The sequence below is a fragment of the Paramormyrops kingsleyae genome, chromosome 24, assembly GCF_048594095.1.
Source record: "Paramormyrops kingsleyae isolate MSU_618 chromosome 24, PKINGS_0.4, whole genome shotgun sequence".
NCBI lineage: Eukaryota > Metazoa > Chordata > Actinopteri > Osteoglossiformes > Mormyridae > Paramormyrops > Paramormyrops kingsleyae.
In genome coordinates this window covers 3413392-3435084 of record NC_132820.1, presented here as the reverse complement: position 1 = coordinate 3435084, position 21693 = coordinate 3413392, and the positions used below count along the sequence as shown (strand labels likewise).

General features: G+C 42.9%; 2 protein-coding genes across 3 annotated transcripts; both read left to right on the top strand.

Moving 5' to 3' along the window:
- Positions 1–7548: 7548 nt before the first annotated feature.
- arl3l1 (ADP ribosylation factor like GTPase 3, like 1) lies at positions 7549–12972 on the top strand. Its single transcript, XM_023824839.2, has 6 exons — positions 7549–7660; positions 8343–8486; positions 11109–11225; positions 11467–11517; positions 11876–12061; positions 12635–12972. Exons 1-6 carry the CDS (start codon positions 7643–7645, stop codon positions 12680–12682), a joined length of 564 nt encoding a protein of 187 aa, XP_023680607.2. The 5' UTR covers positions 7549–7642; the 3' UTR covers positions 12683–12972.
- Positions 12973–15562: 2590 nt separating this feature from the next.
- LOC111850797 (myozenin-3) lies at positions 15563–21314 on the top strand. 2 transcript variants are annotated; one of them, XM_023825073.2, is made up of 6 exons: positions 15563–15716; positions 16285–16430; positions 16982–17136; positions 17528–17699; positions 17815–17998; positions 21035–21314. In XM_023825073.2, the coding sequence occupies exons 2-6, from the start codon at positions 16352–16354 to the stop codon at positions 21216–21218; spliced, it is 774 nt and encodes a 257-aa protein (XP_023680841.2). In that variant the 5' UTR covers positions 15563–15716; positions 16285–16351; the 3' UTR covers positions 21219–21314. The 2 variants fall into 2 exon arrangements, with proteins under 2 accessions (XP_023680841.2, XP_023680854.2); XM_023825086.2 differs by having other exon boundaries at positions 15618–15716; positions 16295–16430.
- Positions 21315–21693: the final 379 nt, after the last annotated feature.

Below are 21693 nucleotides of genomic sequence, written 5' to 3'. Positions count from 1 at the left end.
ATAAATGACTTATTACTAAGTATCTGTGCCCAGTAAAGTAAAATGTCACCATCACTTGGGTTATCCTATACTTACAAGTAATACATATGGCTAGTAAATGTACACAATATATATATATATACACACACTAAAAATACTGTACATGAGAAAAGGGGCGTGGTCATTGAGGGAAAAGAGTCAGGTGACACTGAGGGGGTCCGTTCATTGGTTAAACCTGTCCTTCATTTTGGTTACTGATTGCTCAGTTTTTGTTTTTGGCAGTAGCCTGACCATGTTTTATTTGTCAGTATCTCAACACTCCACACTCATTATTTATTTGTTACTCGCTTGTAGTACTACACATCTATTCATTTCCTGATAAATGACCAATTCTTGTCCTTCAAACACAGTTACCCAAACAGCGTTTTTATTAGAATTCTTTATCCAGTTAACAGAACATATCTTCCAATCATAGTATTGTTATGGTGATGTAATATTTGCTGCTGTCCTCTAATAGCGCATATAACAATATCCCTAAGCATCAACCCAGCCAACTACAAACAGCTTATCCAGGTCAGGGTCACTGGGGGGGGTCTGGAGACTATCCCAGGCATCACTGGGCAGATGGGCACCCTGGATGGGATGCCAGTCCATCACAGGCCATATATGCTCTAACACTATGGGCAATTTAGAGACACAAATTACTCTAACTGCAAATCACTGGGCTGTGGAAGGAAAATGGGAGTACCTAGAAGAAACCTAAAGAACACAGAGAGAACATTCAAATCCCCCCTCATACAGTAGAGGCAGGTTTCAGATCCCCAACTCAGAAGGCATGAGGCGAAAATGCTACACGCTGTGCAAGCCAACCCCCCAACATGCTGGAGAAGTGTCATCTCTGTGGGAATGTCGTGGTTTTACTTACCCTAGTGCAGGGTTCTTCAAATCTGGACCTCGATTCCAAATCCAGGCTGTGTTTTCAGGTCTCCCAGGTAGTTAGTTTAATAATTACTGATTCTGATTGGTCAGAGGCTTCACACCCGGCTCACAGGTAAAGGAAGGCTGGAAAACCAGCAGGGCTCGGACCTCGAGGACCGTGATTTGAATAACCCTGCCCTAGTGTGATTCAGGAGAAAGCTGATGCTGAAGCTGAAGCTCCTATAACTCTCGATGTGCAAAGAGTAACACCTCATGACGCATTGCTCTGCATGACATTGGGTGTGCACCATTGAAATATGAGCATACGTATGACATATTCGGCAAACGTGAAGAAAGATTGGTATTATATACAATGGTGTATAACAAACATGAAAATTCTTGTATTACACCAGATAAAGTTTCTCTTTGCACAGAATGCAAGTGTAATATTTCATTATTGAATGAATGCTGAAAAGTGACTTATAACCAAATATGGTGACAGTTTAATTGACGGGGCACAAATACTTAGTGTTGTGGCTTGACATAGCGGAGGAGGGACGAGACATGTAGCGTTCCACAGAAAGGGGGCTATTTAATAGAAATAAATAAATACAGGAAAAATGGGAAACAAAGGGGGATTACGAGGGGTCAAAAGACAGAAACAAAGGTAGGGAGCAAGACAGGAACAACCATAAAATATACAACGACTGCAAAGTTACACAGGGAAACAGCCACAATGGACCAACAGGGAGCAGACACTTAAATACACACCACTAACAAGCCATGACACAGGGCAGGCGAAAATCCCAACTCAGTTAAGCAATCAGTACAGGCACAGAACGACAAGACATGGGTGAAATACATTACAATTAACAAACACGGGAAACCGGGGAAGCTTTACTAAACACGGAGGCTACAGCTAGGAAAAAACAGTGCAAAATAAATCAGGGTGTGAGTGTAAAAAGTACAGGGAGTCACAAGACACATCAGGGACTCGGGTTAGATGACAGAGGGAAGAGGATGGCCAGCAACAAACAGGACAGGGCTGGACGGTGACCAACCCACACAACTTAGTAATAACTCAGTTACTACTGAAGTAGAAATCATGAAGAAATCATGAACAAATATAGTTGCTACTTGAGATAAAAGATGTCACGATTTATTAATGATGAACAAACATGAGATCAGTATTTCACTTGTTATTCATGACTGGTTCCTTCAGTAGTTCACAAAGGTTTACAGAATTAACAGATGTAGTAACAAATACAGTAACCGCCGAAGATAAAATATGTCACGATTCATTAATGATTAATTAACATGAAATCAGTATGTAACTAAGACTTAGTTTGCGGTTGATTAATACATAAAGGCATAATACTATATTATTTTTGCCCCGTCAAGTAAAGTGCTACCAAAATTTAAATATTTGTGATCAGCGGTGTTTTGAATAAGCACCCCCTCAAATGACGTACACTTAGACAACACTGGGAATGTATTAAAACAAGGTATTAATATATTCTTAAAGTATTTCAGATAATCTTATAAGTGACTTATAGTTATACAACTGCATTTTTTATTTACTTGCTATATTGAGCACTTTAGACACAAGACCGAGATCTAAAAATGAGAGCTAGCAGTTATTAAATGCATTTTATAAAGAAACAGACTATGCTGTGGTATGTCGTATTAATTTGTGAGTGAAAAAGGGACAAACTTGTAAAAGTAATCCCGATAAACAGCCATTGATCAAAGGCCGGGACCTTAATCTGTGCACAGGTTTGTGGAGATGGCCGCTTATCGTGCAGACAGAAGATGCTGGAAACATGTCTGTGTGGAATGTGGTCATTAATTAACTGGGTGATGTGAACCACGGCCCATCGTGAAGCAACAGCACAGCCATAAAACACATCACTGCTCTAAAAGACAAATGCTTTGCAAGCAAATACTAACTGTCCCGCTATAAACCGAACTGAAGTCATTGCCCGGCAGGTAACAGTAATTAGCTAACAGAGATATATCGAGTTTTCCAGGCATTTTTCTTTCTGACAGAGTTGTATCAATTACCTGTTAAATCGGATTCTGTTTCTTTTAATTTATATTTACATATATTTAGTTTTCAAACCTCGTGTGGGATCCCCATGTGATCAGCTGTTTCTGGTTGTTGTCATTAGTCCTCTGTATTAAGTCCGCGTTTCAGTTTGTTTCCCCAGTCCGGTCATTGGGTGCGTTCGACTTACTTACAGCGCTGGCTTAAAGCAACGCATTCTGATCCTGACGCAATGCATTATGGTTAGATGCATTGCGACCTCTCACCCGGCTGCACAAACTGGAACCGCCTCCGTGACGACACACCTTTGCCCTTGGAGAGTTTAGTTACACGCATGACGTTTGTATCCCAGGCAGTTCCGATGCGTAATCTGCTATTTCTCCCGAATATCACGTAACGCAGTGAGAACTGGTTTTCAGTTAATTTACCTGGTAAAATAAAGCTTAAATAAATCACATAAATGCTCTAATAGTACACGTAAGTTAGTGGTTTATTTATTGTTAGTTACTGTAATGTTGCGCTGCTTTATTTGGTTAATCGTCCAGTCTGTGAAGAAGGCATTCAAGTAAGAATTGCATTATAATATGACTCATTTCCTGGCGCGTACAATTTATATTAGGTCAGCGTTCACGGTTCGACTTCTGATATTCAGATCGAGTTCTAGGTCAAACTTGTTTGTTCGACTTTCAAGAAATTCGAGTTCTAGTGAGTTCGAGAACCGAGGTACCACTGTAATTATAGTTTTTGACCATTTGTGGCTGTGTTCCTCTGTTTTTTAAGTTAAATCTTAAAATGCCAGTCTAGAAAAAGTTCATATTTTTGTCTTTAACTGCTTTTCTTTTTAGATGTGAATATCACGTCTGTTCAAATATTTTATGAAATAATCGTCACGTTCCATCAATTGAATATCTGCCGGTGATATTTAAGATGACATTTAAGATGGTAGAAATGTTGTGTGTCATCAGTATTAGCATTAGGTAGCTACAGTTTTTTTAATGGTCTGATAAGGCTGCCAAGATGCTTTCATTAAGACGCTTAAGCACGCTTTGGTTTTCCGTAAAATACTGCAGGCCTGTTAGAAGGATGATGCTGATTAAGATGATACCACGTGCGGTTTGAATGCGCTCCCGTATAATCTGCCATCTATACCTAAGCTTCCTGTATGATATATTAAAATGCAAGTAACTGCCTGAAATTTCAGCGGTTTGCTTATTAATGTGATATATATCACATATAAGACATATAATACACTATGTAGATTCACCATCTGCTACCCATCGTGAGCTCACTGTCCCATTTCATCCTTCACCAGACCGACTGATGATGTCTGTATGCGATGGACAAATTCAGTCATCACTCAGCTATAAGCTATAATATCTGTCTAGGCTGAGAGCTTAGTGTTTGTGGTGTATTTTGTGAAAGGTCCTTTGACCTTTATGTTACGCCGTAGAGCGCGTTGTGTATGGCGAGGGAATAAAAGCGGACTGCGCCTTAAATTTTTTCTAAAGTCACCTTTACTTGTATAGCACATTTTCGAACACAAAGGTCATGCAGAGCGCTTTACAAAAATGAAATAAGAAATAAAATACGTACCGTTAAATCGACATGAAATATGAAAAGTAGAAATTAAAATCAAAAGAACAAAACATTTAAAAAACAGATATTAACGCTTCACTTGAGGACGTGAATTATGTAGTAGTACAGCTTACTTAATGCATTAACTAATGAGTAACTAAGTGTTTGTTAAGTATTAACCCCATGTTCATTTGTCATTAATTGCTGGTCAGAAACAGAATAATAATATGTTTAAAATTCTACCTTAATGGCCTCCTCTAGTCTGTAAATTTCTTATGTTTGTATGTTCTAACAACACTTTAGAATGTTAACCAGCGAGTTTTCTCAGACACACAAACAGACCCCGATTGCTATGCATATTAAAAACGCATAAATACAGGGCACAGACGTCTGTCTGATCGCTTGAGTGCAGTGCACAGCTGCAGAGAAACGTGACGCTTGCTATTGCTAATTGCTATAAGTTTCTTGTATGGTTAACGGGAAAAAGATACCAGGCGGGGTTGAAAAAGTCAGTCTGCTTAAACCAGTGTTTCCCCATCCAGTCCTTGGTGTTTCCCTAGGGGTCCACATTTTTGCTGTCTAGCAGGGAGCAAAAACATGGACCATCCCCGAGGACCGGATTGGGAAAAATTGGCTTAAATAGTTCAATATCTTATTTGTTATTTATTTGTTATCTTCTTGAATTTTCAGTAATACATTTATCAGGATAAGAAGACACAGACTGCATCATCCATCAAAGTTCCTCCAGAACAAAAACAAAATGTGCTGGATTTGGGCATAAAATTCCCAGGCTGGACCCTTCGTGGGCCCACAGCTCTGCTTACCTTGATGTCATTGGAGCAGAAGGACACAGATGCGAATGACCATCCGAGAGCACGAGGCTGCCGGCGAACCCATGTGACACTGACGTGGACCATAAACATGCAGGACCATCATCCAGTGCATTGGGAAATTTATAATGGGTTGTAAAAAGCATCCAGAAGCACAGGGATGGGCGTCTCCTCCATTTAACTGCAAACATCCCTGCAAACACTATGAGCTGCATCAGTAGAATGTTTTTGTTGTTGAATGTTTTTTGGAAATGCTTCCCATTCCGCTACACTGACAAATCAAGCGTTCAGAATGATCACCATAAAATTAATGCAGCCTTGATTAACTGAATGTATCACGCTTAGAAAATGTCCCAGAAAATTCTCCTTTTGCAATAGGCGTTTATATCATTTACTCAGTCTGAAATTCAGCGACTGTGATTCAGTCTGAGGGAATTGCCATTGCACCTAACACAGTGTGATTACTGGGGAGGTAAAGTCACCAGTCAGGTCCAGTGTTAACCAGTGTTAAAGATGAGGTCCCTGTGAGTGGAATCAGAAGATGGTGCAAGGATTTGCACAGTAACCTATTGATCATCAACACTAGGCTACCAGGTGCAAGTCTTGCTATCTGATGTTCTTGAAGACAGCAGTCAGATGAATATGGACGTGTCTTACTCTTATTCTTCATGCACATTCTTTAGGTGAGGTGGATTTATGGTGATTTGATGTGACAGTCAAACACACTGCTGTCAAACAGTGCTTAGAAGGTAATTGGTCTAGAATAGTCTTTCTCCTCTTTCTGGGGGGGGGGGTCAGTACAGACAAGCCTTGTGTAACTTAATGCAGTGAGGTAGGCAGCTAATGCAGTGAGGTAGGAGGCGGCTAATGCAGTTAGGTAGGAGGCGGCCAATGCAGTGAGGTAGGAGGCGGCCAATGCAGTGTGGTAGGCGCGGCTAATGCAGTGAGGTAGGAGGCGGCTGCTGCAGTGTGGTAGGCGGCGGCCAATGCAGTGAGGTAGGAGGCGGCTACTGCAGTGTGGTAGGCAGTGGCTAATGCAGTGAGGTAGGAGGCGGCTACTGCAGTGTGGTAGGCGGCGGCCAATGCAGTGAGGTAGGAGGCGGCTACTGCAGTGTGGTAGGCAGTGGCTAATGCAGTGAGGTAGGAGGTGGGTTTTCTGCATCACCTTTCACTTTTGCACAGTGAACGGCCCAAACCGTAAAATAGTTTTTAAGATTAGCATACAGGATCATGTGACCCCCGCCTGGATTGGGGAGACTAGGGTCCCGCCCTGTTGCTAGGACTGGGGGGGAGCTGGTGGGCGAGTGTCTGGTGGCCGGGTCTCTACCTGTTGGACCCGGCTGGGCATAACCCGGAAAGGGTTACATAGGTCCGCCCTCCTGTGGGCCCACTACCTGTAGGAGGGGCTGTGGGGGTGGGATGCAGTGTAGATCGGGTGGTAGACAATGGCAGAGACTGATCGAACTCTGGAGTCAAACTCCTGCAGAGGGACTGGAATCTATTCCATCCTGGAGTTGCGTGCTATGCAACAGACAGTGTAATTATTTACACGTATTGTTGGCTTAATGCTCACTCAGGTTAGACCTCTATATATAAATCAATTTAGTATTAAATATTTTGTGTGCATTTTTAATTTTGCATTTCTTTTGCATTTCACATTTACCCATAATATCGTATGCATATGTAGTTGCGTAATGTCTACGTGGTGACTGTACGCAAATTATTACAAAAGTCTTTAAAAACATTATTTAAAAACACCTTATTGCATCACACAGACATCCACCGTCAGCCTACGATGGAAATCTGGACCTGAACTGGCGCCTGAGGCTCTGAACGGCGTTATAATTAACAGGTGTTAACGGTAATTTTTGTACTTGGCTCCCGTCCTTCGATGAAAATCTGGTAGGTGAATTAAATGGAAGGGGTGGGCATGGTGGAGGGAGTGAGGGAGGTAAGGGGGGGGGGGGGTGGAGTTAGGTAACGCCCCCTTGTGGCTGAGAGGGGTATCACTGCCCCTGTGTCTTTTCTGTGGCAGGTGGCTGTTGGATAATCCAGGTAAGTCCTGAATGCAGAGAGGTGGGGGAGGAGATGGTGGCTAATTGTGGCCCGTTAATCCAGCCCCAACAACCCCCCCCCCCCCCCCCCCCCCCCCCGCAGGGAGACAAGGGCAGAGAAGGTCCCTCCTAGCTGGGGGAATGAAGAGCCGGCGGTCTGTCCTGGGTCACCTGCATTTCTCGTCCGCCTTGGGGGCTGACTGTATGATGTAGCCCTGCTTCCAAGGGCAGTGTTCAGGATGGGAGAGGTTCAGAAGGTAGGACGGTCCCCCCGCCACCTAGGGGCAGGGCGTTTGTAGTGTAACTGGTACAGTGTAGTGGCTTTACAGCAGCCCAGTATGCCATTGACTGGAAACCGATGGGATCTATAAAGATTTTGTTCATAATATTTTGTCCATCTCCTTATTACAATATTCATTATCATGTCGGTGTATTAGGGAAGGGATCTGTGAGTTAGTACTTTAAAATTTTACGATTAGTTTTGATATAGGGCCCCCAGAACAATGATTTAATATCTTTTATTATTCATTAATGACTTGTAAGGAATCTGAAGAACAATCAGAAAGTGTTACTTTCAATACACACATATTGTGTCAAAATATTGGTTGTCTTTGGTTGTGTGCTGTCAGGTTTTGCCATATTGATGTTTCCAGTGGGGATTAATTAACTCAAGATGATGCAGAAATTCAGGCTTCTGATCCAGCATCCTTGACCTTATGCAGATGGGCATATGTGTATCTGTGCAATTTCACATGCCGATTAATATGTCATCTGAATTGCAAGTTAGATAAATTGTAGTTTCTACTTCTTCTGACCCATTAAAAGTCCTGTTTCTTAACTCGTCTGTCTGTGTAGAAAAAATATCTTATCAGACAGACGCGTGACTGTCCCGACTTGCAAGCGGACGCTGGTCTAACATTGTCTTTTGGCTGAGCTCAGGGTCTGTTTTCCGTCGTCGAGAGACTGAAAGGCGCCACGGAGCGGGAACTGAGGATTGTTCTCCTCGGCCTGGACAACGCGGGGAAGACGACGCTCCTGAAGAAGTTAGCGTCTGAAGATGTCCGCACCATAACCCCCACGCAGGTGAGAGGGAAAGCTAGCGGTTTTCCTCGCGCCTGGCAAGGCTCACAAAGCTTACATAACCTGGCCATCATGGCCAAGAACAGAGTGAGCCAAGATCAATTACATTGCTACAATGCCGGTTTTACTGACAGATGCCCCTTATTACATGCTCATCGCAGATGAATAGAAAATGTCTATAGTGTTAGTATAGTTATATAAGAAACTGACTAGAGAACAGCAGAATTCCGTCAGTGTGTGGCTCAGCCAGATCGGATGCTGTGCCTGTGATTGGTTGGTTGCTGTTTCAAATCCCGTGGTCTGTCGAGTGATGTCATCATTGGGCCCTTAGCTTCCCCCAGCCCCTCAAGGGATTGGTTGACCCTGTTTTCTCAAAATGTACCTCATTTTGGATAAAATTGTCTCTAAGCACCATATAAAAATATGGAAATGATGGATGAGCCAAAGTAAATGGCAAAAGTGAACTAGGAAGAAGGATAAAAAAAAAGGTTAATGAGCTTTAAACCCTCACTTTGGAACTAATCAACAAGATCCTATATTCGTTATAGTCATCCCTCCAAACATTTTTGTACCGTGTCTCACATCCTCGTTTCTCCAGTGCCACTACGCAACTTGGGATGAAGTAAAAATAAGATATATTATAAAGGTAGAAAACACCACTGCACATACAACAGACAAATAATAAAAGTATCTAGAATTAATAAGCAATATATTCACCCGTTTGTGTGTGCACATACCACAGTCATACTGATTATACATGTGTGTGTGTGTGTGTATACATATATATATATATACATACAGAAGGTGATCACAGAAAGTCCTGGGACTGGCTTAATTCTGTAATAATGCTGCAAATTTACTGGTTTCATAACAAAAGGCCATTGACAAGCGATGTTTAACACATCTGCACATATCCTCAGCACAGACATTTTCTATTTTATTGCCTGACTCATTCAGTTCTGCTCTTGCCACTTTGCTATTAATTGTAGTCACTGGCTCCCAAAGGGACACTACACAGGTGTTACTAATTAAAAAGCACCCAATGAGACTGCCTGACAATCAGCTTTATAACTCAGAACAGGCTCTTTTAAAACTATAATTTGGGTTTCACTTTATTGCTACTGGAAGTGAATGTTTCACCTAAAACTACTGATTGTTTCTGTTGTGATATATATTTGTTGCAAACAAAAGGATAAAGTTATGGTTTTTGTTATAAAGCCAATAGATTTGCAGTATATTTGCTGAACTAAGCAGGCGGCTGAATATACATGCGCACATATCACACAGCATCACAGCATCAAACAGCATCAGCATCAGGCTGGTTTATTAAGCTGAATTTCCAATCAACTTGTCATGGATGAAATATGAATTCGGTTTTACATGATTAGGAAAAACGCGGCGGCCATGTGGAGCGTTTGAGCAGCGTGGCGAGTGATGGGGGCCAGTGCTGCTGATGAGTGGGCGGGCCCCCGCCCACGGGCAGCTGCCGGTTCCCACAGTCGGGATGCTGAGTTTAGCTCGCTGACTGTGTGGAGCCACACATTAATAGAGCAGCCTGCTCTCTGCCCTGACTTCTGTTGGCCAGATTGGTTCCTCGATGTGTCATTAGTCCAGTGTTTCCCAACCCAGACAGTACACACTTTTGCTCCCTCCCAGCTCCCCGTAGGGGCAAAAATGTGGACTGTCTGGCAGGGAGTTGGGAGGAAGCGAAAACGTGGACTGTCTCTGGATTCCGGAGGACCGGGTCGGGAAACACTGCGTGCGGACTCCCAGCATCCTAGTTCTTTGTACTTACGTATACCCTTAAAATGATGTTGAATAACGACTTACGAACATTTCAAGTTACGAACGGCCTTTGTTTAGGAAGAATGTCAGTCTAAGAAAGAAAGGTACAGAAAAAGTCCTTTTGCTGCTCGGAAGAAAATGTTAACAATTAATAATTAAGGGATAATTGTAACTAATAATTAATAGTAATTATATGCAACGATCATTTTAATGGGGGGGTTGTGTGAATCCAAATTCAGTTACTATGTCCCTGACTAAAGAGATGCATGCTTATGTACTTATAACTGCATATTTTATGGCCTTATAACTGCATATTTTATGGCCTTATAACTGCATATTTTATGGCCTTATAACTGCATATTTTATGGCCTTATATGCGCTCTTTCTGTTGTGGTTAGTAACCCTAAGCATTTTTGGGACGTGGGATGGGCACCCATAAATTTATTTTCTTATTTCATGACTATGAAAAATAGACATTCATTTGCCAATCTATGATGTCTGCAGTCGTATATAACTAAAAAAAAAAAAAAAGTATTACGCAACGCAAAGCTCTCAACGGATTATTCTGAAATGGAAATGTAAGCAAATGGAAATTTATGGAGAGAGGCGTATAATTATGAGGCTTGTGATTAGATTACTTAAGAATAGAGGAAGAGAAGCGGTGGGTCGCTTACAAGTTCCCTCGAAATAGAAAAGGCTTTAAAACACTGAATCACACACTAATTATTAGGCCTGGTGACTAAGCAACGGTTTATGAATGATGACAGGCAGGCCTGCTAAATTAAGTGTTTGCATCCGGGTGCCGGTTCACTCAGACTGTTGTGTTTCGCGAACTTCCAGGGCTTCAACGTTAAAAGCGTGGCTGCCAGCGGCATGAAACTCAACGTGTGGGACATTGGGGGCCAACGGAAGATTCGCCCTTTCTGGAAAAAATATTTAGAGAGCACAGATTTGCTGGTAGGTGGTGAATTCTGACAACACTGACTTATTGACTGTTTGTTAATGACAGCTCAAGCGACAGATCAGATGGGGCTGTTCACTGAAGTGTTTACTGCGATATACTGTAAGTATTTCACAGGTATTTCTGACCGAAATGAAACTGCTGCGTTCTTTAACTAAAAAAGGTACATGGTCAAAAAACATGTTTGAAGCGCTAATAAACCACAGTTAACAGCAGGCTCACACTTTTTTTTTCCAGATCTATGTGATAGACAGTGCAGACAAGAAGCGTTTTGAGGAGACCGGTCTGGTAATTGCACGTTTGTTTGTAACATGTCGAAATGAAAACAATATTTTAATGTTTTGATGCATTTTTTTTCTCTGGTAAACCACCGCATCCTACTGCAACAAAGGTGCCCGACATTCAGTGAAGTAGATTATAGGACTTTTATTTTGAAATACGATTCTCTGAAAAAGGACCAATAACATTGGCGTATCTTTGCATGTGCTTTTTCTTCAAAACATACCATTGGTTACATTTGAATGATAATAAAGCACCATGAATATTCACCGAGCTGCTTAGAACTGAGACAGAAATTCCATTGACAAATCCCAAGCTCTGCTTCTGTAAATATGCTACTTTTCCTTGCCTAACTCCACATCTGCAGGAACTGTCGGAGCTCGTCGCCGAGGAGGACCTGAAGGGCGTGCCCGTGCTCGTCTTCGCCAACAAGCAGGACCTCGCCACCGCCTCGCCGGCCAGCGAGATCGCGGAGGGACTCAACCTGCACACCTACCGGGACCGGCAGTGGCAGATCCAAGCCTGCTGTGCACTGTCTGGGGAGGGCGTTCAGGTGGGTGCTGGAGCAAGACTCATTTCTGAATTATAATCGAATTACCGAAATAAAAAATCAAATAACAATAAAAGATCTGCACTGTCAGAAAAAAAGAGTAGCACTTTGTACCTTTGCTTGTCACTGGGGCTGTACCCTTAAGAGTAAATGTACCTTTTAAGGTACAGTACATTTACTGAAATGGAATGTGTTGTCTGCACCTTGGGGGTGCATTAATGTTGTTCAGACCTTAAGATGTTCCTCAGAGCCCATTTCTGTACCTTAAAAGGTACCTTTACCTACAGCTAAGGGTACAATTTGCAGACCCTTGAGGGTACAGCCCCAGTGACAAGCAAAGGTACAAAGTTTTACCCTTTTTTCTGACAGTGCGGAATTCTAATGATATCTGGACATTTATTTTAAAATATATTGCCGGGCTGTTATATTGCAGTTATATAACTTAGAAGAGACACTGCAGTGCTCATCTCTCTGGTCAGTTCCCGCTCACTGATCATCTTGGTTCATGCACGACTGTGAACTTGCAACTTTGTCAGTTCATTATTTTAAAATTATGTCCTTTTTTCCCTACAACAGGATGGCATGAGCTGGATCTGCCGTAACATCGCAAATAAGAAGAAATGACCTGGCTGCATTTTCCAGCAAAGTGATTCGCGGTCGCTCTTATTTCACACTTTGTGGTGTTTCACCGTCCTACTGTAAATACATTCGCGAGAATTGCAACTTTTTCAACATCATTCCTAAGAAATTACTCATTTCCCCAAAAACAAGATGACAGTTTCTGTTCTAAAGTTTACAGTAAATTCTAAATTTAGACCAATCATTATAGTCTATATTGTTAAGGAAAGTTGTCTTTAGTACTGTACAGTTTAGTAGCATGAGTTATAATACAAGATTTACTGGATATGATTACAATGCTGAAATACACTTTAACAAATTAATTCTTTTCCCTTTTTATTCCATCCTTCTCTTTATATGGACTGATAATTTGGGGCCTAAAGCACAGAATATAATCAGTATTTTATAGGAATGAAATTATCGCCTGGATAATGCTGTCAATATTGGTTCTGTTGATGTCACCTTAAATGCTCAGTTAAATACTTGCATGACCTGTGTTGTCCCGGTAACCAATGTCACAGGTTACAGTAAAGCATCAGGCTTGGTTATACAGGGTAGGACGCTGTAACTATGCACCAGGAGTATCGTGGGAGTAGCAGGGATGCTCGATGCCACATGAGGTGCTACTTGGGGGGGGGGATTTCTATTCCCTCAGGAATGGACACTGTCATCAACCATACTGCATATTGTACTGTACTGTACACTGACAATCCCATCACCTCTTATTTAGATGAATATTAATATTTTAGTAATATATTTCAAAGATTTGAATTATCACTAATTGCACTGAATGAAACATTGAATGTTTTGTTGTGGGAATTATTAGAATTGTGCATTAATAATAATAACATTCAGAAGTCACATTTGTTGACTGACGTTACGTTAATCCGCGCCTATGATTCTGCGTGAGTTTCACACTGCTTCTGTGAACGCTACAGCTGAGCAGCTGTCATTGGCCAATTGAAAGAATGAAAAAGTGCACATCTGGAGGATGATGCTCCATTAGGTGTGACAGCACAGTGGCTGCGTTATTGTTGCAGTCACCATATTGTAAATATCTAAGACTGTTTAACAAAATGAGCAGTAATGAGCTTCACTCAGGCCAGATTTAATCCAGCTCCAGTCTTCGGCCACTTTCTCTATCCACCACGTTCTAGCACATTAATATTCTCTTGTCCTTCTGAAGTTCTACCCCCTTACTGTTACATTCCACTTCTGGGGTCTTTGAAGAGCTGAAGAGGACCATTCAGAAAAGGCTCACATCACCATTCAGCATGTGGCTCACATCACCATTCAGAAAAGACTCATATCACCATTCAGCATGTGGCTCGCATCACCATTCGGCAAAGGCTCACATCACCATTCAGAAAAGACTCAAATCACCATTCAGCATGTGGCTCACATCACCATTCAGCATGTGGCTCGCATCACCATTCGGCAAAGGCTCACATCACCATTCAGAAAAGACTCAAATCACCATTCAGCATGTGGCTCACATCACCATTCAGCATGTGGCTCGCATCACCATTCGGCAAAGGCTCACATCACCATTCAGAAAAGACTCAAATCACCATTCAGCATGTGGCTCACATCACCATTCAGCATGTGGCTCGCATCACCATTCGGCAAAGGCTCACATCACCATTCAGAAAAGACTCAAATCACCATTCAGCATGTGGCTCACATCACCATTCAGCATGTGGCTCGCATCACCATTCGGCAAAGGCTCACATCACCATTCAGAAAAGGCTCACATCACCATTCGGCAAAGGCTCACATCACCATTCGGCAAAGGCTCACATCACCATTCAGAAAAGACTCATATCACCATTCAGCATCTGGCTCGCATCACCATTCGGCAAAGGCTCACATCACCATTCAGAAAAGACTCAGTGGGCCAAGCCCCTATGCCTGTGATCAGAAGGTTGCTGGTTCAAGCCTGGCCTTGGCATGTCTGTGGGTCCTTGGGCAAGGCACTTCACCCCCCATCCCCCGGATGCCATAACAGATGGCCACCCTTCATAGCCAACTTGAGGGAGAATTTCCCCATGGGGATCAATAAAAGTATCTGCTACTAGGTCATCCATCTGGAATCCCTTGACCAAACCAAACAGGGCTCCGCAGATATGGGCATAGCAGACACCAAGAATAACCATCTTGCACTGTGGGTAGCACTGTTGCCTCACACCTCTAGGACCAGCGTTCAAGTATCCACTGGGGTTCCAGGTGTGTGGAGTTTGCATGTTCTCCCTGTGTCGTCATGGGGTTTCCTGCCAGTACTCCAGTCTTCCCCCACAGTCTAAAAACTTTCTCAATTTTTTTTTCCAAGCAGTATCAGAAAACGGATGGATAGATAGTCATAGTTGTCAATATGATGACTTTGTGTCTGCATCTGGGATATCGAGGAACATGATGTACAGACACTCCCTGGGTTACGATAATTTACATGTGATAGCCAACATTTTATTATAAATTAGGCTTTGTGTTAATGATTTTGCCCAACTGTAAGCTAATGTAAGTGTTCTAGGCATTTTTAAAATGCATTTTCGGCTTACGATATTTTCGCCTTACGATTTATCGGAATGTAAACCCATCGTAACCTGGGGAGAGGCTGTATAAGGTTAAGGAGCCAAGGGGTCCTATGAGTAAGTGAGCATGTGGCTCTGCTGGCATCCGACCTGCTAACCCTGACGTCTGTAAGGGCAGGAGACCATCACCCTCACCTTGACAACGCGACAGGGTTGCTGTCACTATGCAACACAGCAACAGGCCAATCGGAGTCAGCTGTTCTTAAAGGGTCCAAGTGTGGAGCGTGCAGATCAAATTTTTATTATGGGGGACGGGAAGGAAAAGGGTGCAAATCCCCGATTGCTGTCCCTCCCCACTGCCGTAACCCGGCTAAAAAAAGCAAGTGAGCTAAGGCAGCTGCAGGGTGAGCAAATGCTACGGCCGAAACCCCGGATCAGCGAGTGGGGCATCACTGAGGCAGACGGGGAAGCCTGACTGTCCGACGCACAGCACCGTCCCTCCTGGCTGCCAGGTAGGTCCGCTGACACAGAACCCGCTAACGTGCTAACGCGGCTCTCTCTGGGGAAAACTTTGAAGAACGTTAGGGTTAGGGTTAGGGTTAGGGTTAGGGTTAGGGTTAGGGTTAGGGTTAGGGTTAGATAAATAATGATGGCAGGAGGATACCGGATACAGATTTGTCAGTGCTTTTATTTTAACAAAAATATTTCTTGTTTGATGCAATCTATGTAATATTCAACGTTACTTAAGCTAGTGTATGGATCAATACCTCACACATGCTGATGCTAATGACAGCATGCACTGCATTGTGGCCAGTTCCAGACCATAAAATTATTTTTTTACTTACTTATACATGCAGGTTCTAAACAGCTCAATACTTTAGGACTTTTTTTTGCTTTTAGAACATACAGTCTATGATGCATATTACAAGTTTGCAATGTTGACTAGCGGTTTTGCGTGCTTTTTGAAGTGTTCATCAGTCTGCTTGACGGTATTTATGTCTAACATGGCTGATAATGACATGCTACTTCCTTTTCTGATGAAAATAACATTCCGTGGTTTCCTTTCTTGTCATTGTTTAGTCGGCTTTAGCCTTTAGGTAACACTTCCTCAAAGCGACATCGGTTCCCTCCATCCAAAAAGAGGAAGATGATTCAGAACTCATATGAAGAGCTGGCCAAACGAAGGAAACAGCCAGTCAAGGATCTGGGCCAGGAAGTCCTGGGAGGTAAACGACACAGAACACAGACACGAAAATGACAGGGGCTCTGACTGTGTGCAATGCAACCGAGTCTGGAGTAAGCCAGCAACTCAGCTATAAACCTGGCGGTAGTGATAATTCTTACACGACTACATCACTATGACCAGGGAGGCCTCAAATGCCCGCAAAGGAGCTGGTTTAACCCCGTATGTACCAGAGTCCCACAAAACTATGCAATTGTGCAAGACCCCGAAAGTGTGTGGACACAGTAACTTGACCTGATTGAGGAGGGTAATATTTTTTTTTTAGCGGATGACTGTCAGTACAAGAGATTTGGCAAGGAGATTAATCCTTATGAATGTGACTCAATGCCGAGAATGGAACTCTCTGAAGTCAGATATAGATTTATATTATAAAATTAATAGAGCATTATGGACATTTGTCAAAGCTTAGTAAGATATACTTTTAGCTGGTAGGTTGAGTCCAAAATCGGATTCAATGCCGAGAAAAGCCTTTGAATTACTCTTGAAGGACTTATGAGCTGTGATATTGTGGTGACAAGCGTCTGTGTCTCTTAGAGTATCTGAACCTCGGGAAGAAGATCAGTGCCCCACAGGATGTAATGATGGAGGAACTGAAGCTCCTGACCAACAGGGGATCCCGTATGTTTCACGAGAGGTTGAGGAGGGTAGATAAGTTCATCCTGGAGAACGCTGGAAGAGCTTCAGGCAAGGTATGGTGCCCAAAACTGGCTGTTTATCAATACCAAGAACATAAAGAACGTACTTGTGTTTTTTGTAAGAGTATTCTTCATAACTTGCCTCTCATGAATGAACTTGGGATGCAATGAATCATGGGATTAGTCTCATTCGGCGAGGATGCAACCGATGAATCCTTGAAATTTGGGGCGAGGCAACAGTGACATCCAGGAATTTATAGTGTCCTCCATACTTGTTCTTGAGTATTAAAATTGTATTTTGGCAATGGAAGATCACGTCAAATGGGTATGAATGAACGATTAAACGCATATTGATAAAACAGCCTTAGCCTTCTTTGCCTGCTGGTAAATTAAGTTCAACTCAATTCATTTTTATAGTGCATCTAAATATGTTTTGTCTAATTAGGTAGCGGAATCGAGCCAGGCTAAGAGGTCCGAGCTTGAGTCGGGAGGAGAAGACGATGGGAAGGGGAGCTTTCAAACCGAGGTCTTCATCAAGCAGCCTGGGAGAAATAGCCTTGTTTCGGCCTTGAAGGGCACAGTGGCCAATAAAGGAAGCCCTGACACCCTCGCTCCGGGTAACACAGCTGCTGTGACGTCCTACCTTATTGGTTTATAGACATGATATATATACAAAACCGGGGGTCGATACTCCGGATCCCCGGCCGTCTCAGCAGCTTCTCCTTTTCTCAGGCTACGCAAAGCCGCTGAAGGACATTCCTCACGAGAAGTTTAACGTCACTGTCATCCCCAAGTCCTACTACTCACCCTGGCGGGAGGATCTGGGTGCCGGGGAGAAACTCCTGGCCACCATCCACGCTCATCTGCCAGAGCTGGCCCAGAAACTCACACCTGCCGACTACAAGTGCTTCAACAGGTAACTGCCAGCTGCAGGGGGTCATGTGTTCATACAAATGATGCACAGTGGGCTGAATTGTCAAATAAAAAGAAATAAAAAATCCTTACAGTCATTCATCCTAAAGGATTAAACAAGTAGCTTTGATCATCTCCTAACAATTGCTATCTTTACAAATAATACAATTTTAAACACTTAAATAACATAATGGAAGCATTATTAAGCGAGCCCCAGTAGCCTAATGGATGCCAGGGATGATGGGTTCAAGTCCCAGCCGGGGTGTGATTGCATTAAAGAAATTCCCCTCTGAATCAATAAAGCAAATTTTATTGGGGTGGTATATGGCTCAGTGGATTAGGAGGCTGTGCCTGTGATTAGAAGGTCATAGGTTCAAATCCCACGGTCAGCGGAGTGATTTCATCCCTGGGCTCATGAGCAACGTGGTTAACCCCCAATAGCGCTGGGAATTATCTGTGCCTGGTCTCTCAAGTGCACGTCACTTGGGATAAAGCCATTTGCTACATAAATTAAAGGTATTAAGTTATCACAGAACCGAAGGGTAATAATATGCCCAGATCAATAGAAATGAGATCACTGAAGCTGCTTGACACTGTGTGAGGTCTGATTCTGAAACCTGAGCTCAGTTCTGGCTCTTGGTTCCCTGGGCCTGTGAGTTCAGCATCTATTTAAACCAAAAGGTCACACAGAAAACGCCTCCACACTCTGTACATGCCTTTCAAGCCTTCGGACCAGATGGTACACACAGAGGATCGTGTTCCTGTATCATAAAGGACACACCGCTAAAACGCTGTCGAGTTAAAGGCCTGTATTGATGTATGCAAAAGATACTGTTATGTGCACTGCTACAGTCTGTGAGGTGATGACTGTGAGGTTTGTTGAGTAAAATAAACCTATTCAATACATCTGTTACAGTGACTTTTCCCCAGCAAAGAGCTGACTTTAAAAGATCATTGATCTGAGGCCCGGGACACCAGCAGCTGTTTTGCCCAATGGTCTGTTGTATAGATATAGATGTGGTTCTTACAGTCTGGGAACAGACAGTAACACGGATATTAACCTCATCACCATACGATTACATCGTTGATTTCCCCACAACCTGCAAGCCAATCCATCTCACCCTAATTCCATCATTCTAAGTCAAATGAAGAGCATGTTCTTAATCTAATTAAATTATGTAACCCCGTTGTTTGGACTTTCTACTCATAACCGTTTTCTGTATTTTAATTTTGCCATAATTTGTGCTAAAATGGTCTCATTCACTAACTAGAGAGAAAAAGGTTATGAAGACAACGTGTGAATTAAAATACTTCCCATGCGCTAGAGAAAAAAAACAGATATTCGTTAGACCAGCTAATTTCAATTAGTCCCAGAAATGGGAACGAGGTGCAAAGTTACTGGGCATCAGCGCCCGTCTGGAAGCAGAAACCTCCCTTGGGTCCCCAGTGGATATTTTAGCACCATTCTCTTGCTTCGGTGCTTGTGTTGTATTTTAACTGGCGGCCTGACCAGCGATTTCCTGGGCGGTTTTCAGCCGCCGTGAAGGTTGATGAGCTTTTAGGTCGACAGAATACAGTCACTGCACAGGGCTCAGGAATGCTGGTCATTTCCATTGAGGAGACGGACCACAGCTAGGACAGCCTGTCGCACGGCTTCCCCTGCCCTAGAGTGACAGGTCACACACGATATGGCCTTGCGCCCCCTTGCTCTCGTGTCTCGAGCACAGCCACAGGCATGAGTCTGCAGAAAATGCCGGTTTTTTGTTTCCGGTCGGCCATCTTGTTATGCAACCTTTCATCTTTGAGTGAGCTCTCAATTGAATGAATTGTCGGCTTTCAATCATCGTTAAAATTAACTCTAAGTGGGGGCTAAATTATGAAAATGATGCCAACTGGGGGGGGGGGGGGGTTACTGATTTTTTCCTCATAAATCTTAAAAAAAGCAGTATGTTGAGTACATTATTACCTTTTAGATAATTATAATTGGCTGTTAAGATTGATAAGGTGCGATAAATAACAATAGCTGATTATACAAGCCGACAAAAATTATCCGAAATTATTTTTCTTTAAATTTGTTGGCAAGAACCAATCTAATGGCCAAGATCACTGCTAAAGAATATATTACATCTCATTTCTACCTTCACTTGTTCACCGTTACATTTAAATCTAGAATGGTCAAATGCTTTATTTTTAATCAGCTGAATAGAATAGGAGTTTTTGCTAGGTTTGCGTCATATTTTTGTGTATTTATTGTCTAGGGGCCGGTTTCACAAAGCCGTTTTTGTCACTTAGCTGGATAACTTGTCAGATTTAAGGTGCCCCAGTTTAAATGGACTTTATCTTTGCTCCGTTACATTTAGCCCAGACCACCTTAAATCCGACAAGTTTGTGATACACGCCTCAGGTGCAGCATTTACCCAAGACACCTACAAAGTCTATGTCCGTTAAAACTACACTACACTACAATACAATACACCACACACACACACAGACGACGTGTCAGACTTCAGACCTGGCATGTGGTGTAGTGTTCGCCGTGTGATGTTAGCAAATATTACTCAGATTCAATCACAATAGTCTGAGATGGAATCACTGCCAAGTGATCTAGCATCGGCACTTAAAGTGAGACATCGGTATGGGACATTAGGGAAGATGTTGAAATAACCATGGGGGTCGAGGAAAGTCGCACGTAATAAAATCACAAGCTGAACACGAACCCTGAAGCCAACATCTGGTATGTTTAAAAGATAAGAAACAATATTTCCCAACAGTATAAGGAAAACACTATAGGCATCAGAGATACTGAGGATGCCCCCATTCTAAGAGATTCAATTCAATGCTGCCATCTACTGGCAGGGAAATATCACCCATTACACAGTAGAGCTTTCGTAATGCCCATTTAATTAACAGACCTACTAAAAGATGTTAACACGGCCTGGCCACCATTACCGTAAAAGCAAAGATATTTAATCAGCCGATTTAAATAACTGAAATTGTACTGACACGGAACCTGTGAAAATGCACCGTTTCTCTTTCCCAGAGCGCCGGTTCCGTTCCGCGGGACCGCCGGGAGTGCGAGGACCCTGCCACTGCCGGGATTCGAGCTTGCCCTGGCTCACACGGAGCCCAGCCTGGACTGGGATCGCATCTCCAGAAGGCCCAACTTCAACCGGGCACCTCAGGGGTGGGGCTTAAGCAAGAAACCCGAGTCCATGGACCTATGAGGGAGAGGGGGCGGGGCTTGTGAGGCCTGAAGGCCCCTCCCACCTCACATCATGCAGATGGCTTATAATAAACCTATAACCTGGTAGTGTCTGAAATCAGTTCGGAAACCCTGTATTAATGCTTTAAGCGCAGTGCCGTATGTAAGCGATCACAATCATGCACGATCTCCACAGTAACCGATCATTTCTCATTCGTGACTTGGCAATTTCTCCATTAAGTATTTGCCTTTTGTTCAAGCGCTATGGCGGATTTCCCGCCGACACGTTCAGCTCTACAACGTTCTCTCAGCCGCATGACACATTTTTCCTTCTGAAGAATGCGATCTGTTCAGCTCACGGCGGAAGCGTCTTCATGAAAAATGACTGTGACCCGTTAAAATTACCAGTCCGAATGAAAAAGAAAAAAAAAATGCAAACATATCAAAGCGGTGTCTAGACGTTAAAAGGTGGCGGGTAATTCGGGTGACTCTATATA